Source organism: Kryptolebias marmoratus, linkage group LG7 (genome assembly GCF_001649575.2).
Source record: "Kryptolebias marmoratus isolate JLee-2015 linkage group LG7, ASM164957v2, whole genome shotgun sequence".
NCBI classification, from domain to species: Eukaryota; Metazoa; Chordata; class Actinopteri; order Cyprinodontiformes; family Rivulidae; genus Kryptolebias; species Kryptolebias marmoratus.
The window spans coordinates 6,370,042-6,379,215 of record NC_051436.1 but is presented as its reverse complement, the minus strand read 5'-3'; the positions used below and the strand labels follow the sequence as shown (position 1 = coordinate 6,379,215).

General features: G+C 45.7%; 1 protein-coding gene across 1 annotated transcript in view; it reads left to right on the top strand.

The window, feature by feature from the left end:
* LOC108234843 (serine/threonine-protein phosphatase 2B catalytic subunit alpha isoform) overlaps positions 1-9,174 on the top strand; it is a gene marked incomplete in the record, with an annotated part of 95,711 nt that overhangs the window by 79,575 nt on the left and 6,962 nt on the right. The window contains 5 exon segments of the mRNA XM_025005556.2: positions 255-326; positions 2,811-2,837; positions 4,910-4,994; positions 6,685-6,782; positions 7,102-7,110. Of these exon segments, the coding sequence (XP_024861324.1) occupies positions 255-326; positions 2,811-2,837; positions 4,910-4,994; positions 6,685-6,782; positions 7,102-7,110 (291 nt within the window).

Sequence of the window (9,174 nt, the reverse complement as noted above, 5' to 3'; positions counted from 1 at the left end):
CCCACCTCCGTGAGACGAAGAAAACGAGCTGCCGAGTCACAGGGGGGGAATATTCCGTTTGATAAATTATCACCCGAGTCTAAAGAGGGCGGGGTTTTCTTTTTCAAATGACTCTAACTTTACTTGTGAGGCAGAGGGAATGTTAAATCAATGTCTCGGTGCTGAAGGCAGGTTCTTCTGAGGTTTCCATGGCGACGATTTCCTAAAATAAAAGAATAATCTGATTTTTTTTTTTTTTTTTTTTCCCCTCGCAGTGACTGAGATGCTCGTGAACGTCCTGAGCATTTGCTCCAACGACGAGCTGACGACCGAAGAAGAGCTGGACGGTGAGTTTCCTCTGCGGCGCCACTAGAGGGAGACCTCCTTCCACTCATTGAGGCCGCCAAAATAAAAGCTTCAAAGTCCGGGAGCACGCTGTCGCTTTTCTAGAAAAACAATTAGTTTGACGACATTCCTGCTTTTTAGCTTCGCTTCAGTGGTTTGATGAGCTCATCTACAAGATGTTTTTTTTTTCTTTCTTTGGAGCAAACAGGAAATGACCTCACCAGCCCTTCCTCTTCCTCCTCTTCCTCCTCAACACAGTTTGACTTTTTCACGCAGGGGCGCGGCGTTAGGATGTTCCAGCTGAGTCACGTTTTAAACGAAACGTTTAATCGTCTACGTTTCTCTTCTTGTTCCAAAATAAAGTAACGTTAAACAGTCGACTGCAGAGAAACGCTTGATTTAAACACGTTTTCTAAAAAAAAAAAAACAGAAAAAGTTCAGCTTAGGGCCCAGCCTGATCAGAAATTTCAAATTAAAAGCCGTCTTCTTAACATCTCTTCATGTTCCATCAACTCATTCTTTCAGTGAGCCGCTGGTTTTATTTCATTTCTGTTTTTTTCTTTTTATTATTTGCTCTTTCTTGTCCTGGTTTTTGTGTTTCTTTTCATGAGTAGGAATGGGCCGGTGCGAGCGTCTGATCGTATGAGGACCTCGAGTAAAAAAATACCACCGTTTACCTCGATTTAAATGCTTTTATTTCTAAAATTTAATTCAACAACAATCACTACGGCTGCTTAAAACAAACACATTTTACCTCCATAATATTATGGGGAAATATTTTATACAAAATATTATTTATTTATAGTTTTATAACTTTTAATCTGGCGATAAAAAGAGTTTAAAATCTTCAGCTATACTGACATTTTTAGGATGAAGGTTAAAAATTGAATAAAGTAAACTTGTTTTTTGTTTCTTCTGTTTTGTTTTTTATAAAGTTTGGCTCGTGACAATCTGATGTTAGCCAGTGAATTAGCCGATTAGCTCGCAGCAGAGGCGCTGAGTCTTGTAGCTCATTGCAAAACTTGAACTACAGCCGTTTAGAAGGATTCTCTTTGTGAACGATTCAAATCAAAAATGGTTCCTCCGTTGTTTTCAGCTGCGGCTTCCGGCGATGTTTGACTTTAGGCTGTTTTTTTTTTTGTCAATTTTATTCGATTCAAAATCTTTAACTTTATTTGCAAAAACATTCCCAGAGTTTTCTTCAAAGCCTCGAAACAAACATTGTTGCGTTCGCTACCATTCTGCTACCTTTAGCTTCTAGCTAGCCTTTTGCTATTTTTACCTTCTGGCTGCCATGTTGTTACCTTTAGCTTTAAGCTAACCTTTTTGCTACTTTTAGATTCTTGCTACCATTTTACAACTTTTAGCTTTATGCTAGCTTGTTGTTACTTTTAGCTTCTGGCTACCATTTTGTAACTTTTAGCTTTAAACTAGCCTTTTGCTACTTTTAGCTTTGAGCTAGCTTGTTGCTACTTTTAGCTTCTGGTTGCCATTTTGCTACTTTCAGCTTTAAGCTAGCTTGTTGTTACTGTTAGCTTCTGGCTGCCATTTTGCTACTTTTAGCTTTGAGCTAGCTTGTTGCTACTTTTAGCTTTGAGCTAGCTTGTTGCTACTTTTAGCTTCTGGTTGCCATTTTGCTACTTTCAGCTTTAAGCTAGCTTGTTGTTACTGTTAGCTTCTGGCTGCCATTTTGCTACTTTTAGCTTTGAGCTAGCTTGTTGCTACTTTTAGCTAGCATTTGCCTCCTTTTATCCATTGGATAGTGTTCTGTTTTTTAGTTTTTAGCTACTTTTCTGTTTCATTTAGCTTCAAAAACTAAATTTTAAGCTTCTTCATCACGTTTTAGGACTCAGTTCTTCTGTGGTTTGAAACGTTGGATTCGATCTAAAATCTCGTCGACATAAAAAGCAAAAAACACGTTAGCCAACGTTTTCCAGCCGAGCTGTGTTCCTGCAGCTCGCCGCGGTCTGACGAGTCGGCCATGTTTGTTCCTTCAGACGCTGACAGGACTTCCAAACGCCGTCGCAAACCTTTACACAGGAAACCGGCCCAAGCCCAATCATGACTTCTTCTTCTTCTTCTTGTTTATTTGTTTCTTTGTTGACCTTTGAGTTGGTTTATTACTCCCCCTCTCGCTCGGCTCTGTACCTGCTCCTGTTGCCATGGTTTCCAGTCACATCGATCTCTGCTGTTGTTCACAGACGTCCTCCTCTCCGCCTCACGCCGTAACGTTCTCGCTCCTTTTCTGGTTCTCGCTCATCTAATTTTGATTTCTGTATTTTTTTGTTTTTTGTTTTCCAGAGTTTTTGCGCTCGAGGCATCGCTTTCCTTTTCTCTTGTTGTGCTTTCACGCCTCTTCTTCTTCTTCTTCTTTTTTCTTTTCTTCGCCTCCTTTTCCTTCCACGTCATCTTTCATCCCGCAGCCATCCACTGACCTCTCTGTCCTCTCTCTTTGTCTTCTCTGCTGGGGGGTGTCTCATGAGAAGGACAGCTAATATACCCCCCCAAGAAAGGTACAAACACGAGCCCACACGGGCGTGCAGCGACAGCTGGACCTTTGCTCGCCTTCTGTATGTCGAACTAACGTCACTGAACGCAACAGCTGCTGTCAGACGGCTCCAGACGCTCATCCAGGTTGGACTGATTGTCCAACATGCAGCTCCAGTGGGATTAAAAAACAAGGATTGGGCGCACAGATTAGAACTTCCTGCAGATTTTCTCCAATCTACATTCGACCAATACGTGTTCCAGCTTGTGCTCCCATTCCTCGTCTTTAAACACCACGAATGTTAAACGTTAGCGGGGGAAGAAATGGTTCAGATCGATCATTAAAAGCCCCCAAAGTCGACGACATTCCTGCCGATGATGAGCGTGTGGAAACGTCTCGCCGCAGCTGCGCCGTCTAACACTCGATCTGAGTCTCTGCACCGATTGTAACCGAACTGGAGGATTTAGGTCCTTTTTCTAAAAGGTTTCAGAGCCAAATCTTAAAAGTTACGGCTGAGGTTCAATTAAAGGGTTGACATAAACACACTTACTGTGTTTTCCACACTGGATTATAAGGCGCATCGTCTGGTCCATTTTCAAACTTTTGTCCTTTATAAAGCGCATCGTCATTTTTGTAACTTCGCGCAGAGCTGGTTCTCCTTTATCAGCGTTTCTATGATCCCTCTGTGAGATCACAAAGATAATCAAACGAATCAAAACTCACAGGAGGATACTGCACCGACGTAAGCCTCCACTGCTCACTGTGGGCGGAGCCCTGCGACTCTAACTGAGCCTTAAAGCTGCGAGCGGCGCAGCTTTGTAGTTTAACCAAAGTCGTACTAAAACATCACGACTTCTTACATCTATAAGGAGCTCCAGATTATAGGACGCGCTGTCGTTTTTTGAGAAAACTGAAGGCTTTTAAGTGTGCCTTATCAGTCCCTCCAGGATTTCGCGGGGCATTTTCCTAAAAGTTGCGACTTTTTTTTACTAAAATCAATAAAAAACCATAACTTTTAATATATAAACCAAAAATACTTCCTAGTTTTGTAAGATAATTACCAACAAACACTGACATTATCAAAAGGTGCTTTATTTGAGAACTTTGATAGCTTCTAAACTGACATTCATGAGCATTTCTGGATTGTCCCTCGTCTGCAGCTCTCCTCACATGTTTTGCAGACAGGAAGTGTTTGTCGATGCGTTTATGTTCCATGATTACACAGCAGGACGTGCAAAACAGCTGCAGCTGGGGAGGAAACTGGTTTGCTGAAATCTTTGTGGGCAAATGTGAAGCATTAGCGCACATTTTGGCTTCGGTCGCTGCTCCTGCACGCTCCCGGCATTCTGATGTTAACAGCAAGTGACGTCACGTGTCTTCTTCGTGAGTTATTTGGGGTTATTTTGTATTCCACGCTGCACAAACCCACAAAGAAGAGACTAGACTGCAGAAACCGCGGCGAATCACATCAGAAACAATAAATATTGGGTTAAAGTTGCGGGAAAGTTGCAGCGTTTTGGGCAAAGTTGCGATTTCGCGGGGTTTGCTTGATTCTGCGTTAATAGTTGCGATCGCAACATCGCGAAATCCTGGAGGGTCTGACTTATAGTCCAGAAAATACGGTAAATATATTTATATTATAATCTGTCTTATCGAGCTTCACGTCCTACATTTCCTTCACTTCCTGCGCTCGCTCTCTCCCGAGTTGAATCGGGTGTTTTAGGGTCAGAAACGTGGAGAGTTTAGTTGAAATGCGCAGGCAAACTCCCAGCATGCGTTTGTCAAACATGTCGAGCGGCCATGTTTGCACAAGGGGATTGGCCCGGGTGGTTGGCATGGATGCACCGACTGCTGAGAAACTCTCAGATGTTGTGATGTGTTTTCACTCCAATCTGTGACTTTAACAACAACAATGTCGTGGTTTTTTTTTTATTTTTATTTTTTAACTGTGTTGCACTCGGTGACCGAACTTATTCCGGCGGCCTGAATGACTCGGGGAGGTGCCGCGACGCGAACGCCGACTGAACCGCGGACGAGTCGCAGTTTGAGTGACAGATCTCTTGACCTCTGACCCCCCCCTTCCCTCCCTCCCTCCAGGTGCCACAGCCTCCGCCCGTAAAGAAGTCATCCGGAACAAGATCCGCGCCATCGGGAAGATGGCCAGGGTGTTCTCTGTGCTCAGGTACGCAAACACGACCTCCGGAGTCCCGAAGGAAACGCAGATTCCTCTCAGGAACAAATCCAAACTCCTCGGTGCGACTTTAAACCTTTAACTCGTGGCGGCGGCGCCGATCGAACTGTTGATCAAACGTTACGCCCACGAAGACACCAAGAGGCCGATCACAGTTTGCTCAGCCGATTTCTGATTTCCGATTTTTGTGATTCATTTTTTTTTTCTAATTTTTGTCACATTTGTTTCTGGATGACATGATAACTGGAGCCTGTGTTCATATTATATTTAAAGTAAGATAAAACCAAAAAGAAACTTCTTTACATTAACTCCAAAAGAGCAGCAAGTTCCAAAGCTTTCTCTCTCTCTGAGTGGAAATAAAAAAACTATTTGAAAAATAATCCTGCCGGTTTTTGGATTTCAGATTATTTCTCCCTAACGGTCCAAATTTATTTTGGCAAACCTTTAAACTGAAAGTGCAGCAAATAAATATTGGTAATAAAAGCCTGAACGACAAAATTGAGCAGCAGACAAACCTGGTAGAGCTTCTTCCTCTTCTTCTGATTTTATTTTATTTTATTTTTTTAAAGACGTTAGAAAAAGCTCGGAGGGGGGGGGGATCGGTTTCCCAACTGTCAGATCAAAATCGTCCGATTCCCTTCGCCAGGCGGCCAATCGGTGCATCTGCAGAAATTAAATTTAGATTTAAAACCTCGGATTTTCACCGTAATTAATACGACCCATAAAAACGGTCGTCCTAAAGGATTAAAAACTGCGTCATCGTCACGGTGACCCGCTTTAATCGGCTTCTTTGCGACGTTTGAACACTTCGAGCGGCGGCGTTCGGGATTAAAACGTTTCTGCTGCTTTTATTTAAGTCGGACGCTTCGTTTAATCCGACGAAACAAAAGTCTCCTCCGAGAGTTCGGAGCGATCGGATTCTGTCGGAGATGACCAGGAGCTCCGCAGCCGTCGGTACCTTTTCACCGGCGTTCGCTCAAACCGGTTTAAACGATCAGAACCGATTTTCAGCGTTTCTCGTTTCTCAGAGGGATGCGGGGCTCCTGACGCGGATGTTTTACTGCCTCCAGGAGGTAAAGGTTACCGTCGGGAAAATAAGTCGAGGTGTTTCTTCCTCTGCTGCCGGCGTCCGTTTCAGGGAGGACAGGAAGTCAACGGAGGCGGCGCTTTCCTGCCGTAAATCTGCCGCCGCTCCGAATCCAAAAAAATAAATAAATAAAAAAAATGAACGATGACTTTAAAGGAGTCGGTTCTGTCAGGAGCTCCTGGTTGTTGCAGGCGGATTTAAAAAAAAAACGGACGAGCTGCTTCTTCGTTTGAATGAATTCGACGACGCGCCGGCGTTTATTTTTGTCGTTTTAGAGCTCGAGCCGCAGATCATCTTTAATCCGAGTATTCACTCGCCTCCCTTCACACTCGTACGAACTTTAGTGACCCCCGTTCTCAACATGAACCACTGGAAACTCAGGGATGAAGCTTTGGATCTGTGTTGCCGACACCATCCAAGATGGCCGCCGCAAGTACCATCAAAAAAGCGGTCTACAGCTCATCTGTACAGACAGTTAGCTCCGATTTGGTTTGGTAGTAGCCGATGGTCATCCCCGACACATGCTTTGAGCGTCAGACGAACACGAAGCTGATCGAGTAAAGTTGGCCGCGGCGTCCATGTTTGTGTTTTCAGAGAGGAGAGTGAGAGCGTCCTGACGCTGAAGGGTCTGACCCCGACAGGCATGCTGCCCAGCGGAGTTCTGTCCGGCGGCAAGGAGAAGCTGCAGAACGGTAAGACTGACGTCCACACCGTCCCCAGGATGGCAAAAAAAAAAACTCAACCTTTTATCAGTCGAAGTGTTTAGCTTAGCGCTCCACGCGGCTGTTTGCTTGCTTTTAAAGCTGAATGTAGCTCTGATCGAAGCTTTAAACGCGCTCTGAAGCTGCAGTCCCCTCTTCCCTCGACGTCAGCCACATTTAGCAGATTGACTTCAGTCCTTTTTGTCTTCCTGGGCGTGTCCTCTCCTGACGTCCTGTTTCTGTTTCCTGAAATCCGCTGGTTTTGATCTCAAATGTCACCTGTGTCTCTTTCTTTCTCCTTTCTCCCTAGAAACTGCAGGTATAATCCGTTGTTGTGCAAGTATCCTCCTGTTATTTGTTTTGGGTTTTATTTTATTTATTTCATTTTGTTTTGGTGAGACATGTGAACAGTTCAGTTCCCTCCCCAACCCCAACCACCCCCCCCTCAACTCCGAGACCTCCAAAAAAAGTCAAAAGTAGCTCGACTTCTCGCAGACTCATCGTTTTTCCACGCGGCCTCGCGTTTCGGCAACTCGGAACCACAAGCGTCCGAGTGCTTTCGCTGTGGGAGTTTGTGTGACTGCGGGAGAACGCGGCGCCGTGGAGCGGGAGGGAAGCGGCGCCCGGAAACCGTTTTTTCCAAACAGGAAATCCGGAAAGCTGCGGCGCCCCGTTTGGATCCGTGAAGGTGGAGCCACCAGCCGCCTCCCGGACTCAGACTCCACCTGTGTGTGATTCAGTCTGCTGCTGTGCTGAAGGCCTCCGAGGTTCCTTACAGAACCTTAGTGATCCAACAGCATCATGAAGACCAAGGAACGTGGCGGACAGGCCAGGGAAGCGGCTCGTTTTTTTTCTCTTCCACGCCACGCCTTGAACCCCGACCTGTCCGCTGGGCTCCTGGGGGGGCGGGGTTCATAAATGTGAGCCGTGCTGGTGAAACGCGTCCCGATGATGGAAAGTTGTTCTTGAAGTTTCGAAAACGAGCCGTAGTTTGTTGGAATTTGACGATTTTATCGCCTGGCAACCGGTTTGAAAACTGGATTTTTATTGGTTGTTAGTGACGTCATCCGGAATCCCGTCTTATATTTAAAACGGGGACTCCCCGAGCTTCACAACGATCCCAAACTTTATAGGAAGGGATTTCCCGGCAGAGGAAAATGGTCGATTTTAAAAGACTATTTCTGAAAACAAACCTGTTAGAAAACTTGGATTTAAAGGCGGATCAGGAAGATTAGACGCTGTTTTAGTTGCCAGGATCACTGGGGGGAGTCTTTCTTCTCTTCATCAGCACGGGTCACAAATATAAATGGCGCCAAGGCCCGACGGGCAGCAGCACGTTACACAGAACCCATAAAACCCGAAGCGGCGACGGCGTGACCCGGCGATTTTTGATTCGTTCTCCCGTCTGACCGTAGACTGCACGCCGTCGGAGCTGAACGTCACCTCTGTCAGCTGCGAGGCTGAAGTAGGAGCGGCGCGCCGAGCTGAAAACGCCGACAGGAAGTGGTCGTCACGACGACGTCGGCCGCTTCCTTCGGGGGGAAGAGGGGACTGAGCTTCTAAAACCTGAAGGACTGAGCCTCTGACAGGGGCTGGGAAAGCTTCAGGGATTTATAAATTCCCACCTTGTCTCCAGAAAGGCGTTTCCTCTGATGTCCACCGACGCTACGGGTCCTGGGGAGGGTGATTGTACAGAAAACGGTTTCTGCAGATTTTAAATCTTTCCTTTCGGAAGCAGCTGGACAGTAAAGAGAGCTCCGTTAAAGGCGGAGCGATGGTGAGAGGTTCCCGCCGCCACGGGAATCTGTAAAACAAACACCGGCGCGTTTGCTTCCGTCCGCCATCCACCATAACCGCCACGCTCGTGCTTCTGTCTCACCCTCAGACATTTTATCCCCTGCACCGCGAAGGGCGGCAGCTCGGGTCTTTTTTGGAGGGCGGCCGCAAACGGTTAACATCTCACCTGGTGGAGGAAACTCACCAGTCCGGTCAGAGGGAAGGTGGATCGATGCAAACTTTATTTACAAAAAAACAATAATACGGTTTTACACAAGTTGGATAGTTTTACAACCTGGATTTCGTTCCTGAATAACAGATAAATATTTAATATTTCCTGATTTTTAAGGCGGTAATCAGACACATCGTCTTCACGTTTTTATTTCTCGGGTTATTCCGACTCCGGGCGAGTCTCTCTGGAGCTCCGTGAACCCGGAGGAGATCAGCTGAATCAGCTAAACACCGATCCTGATTCAAACTTAGACAATTATTTACCTCCTTTTGGGTTGTTCCAGGGCCACGGACAGAATCGGCGAGCACTCCCTGTTCATCCTGCGGCACGTTCGTTACCGTCCGGCCTCGTTTTTTTTTTTTTTTTTTTTTTTTT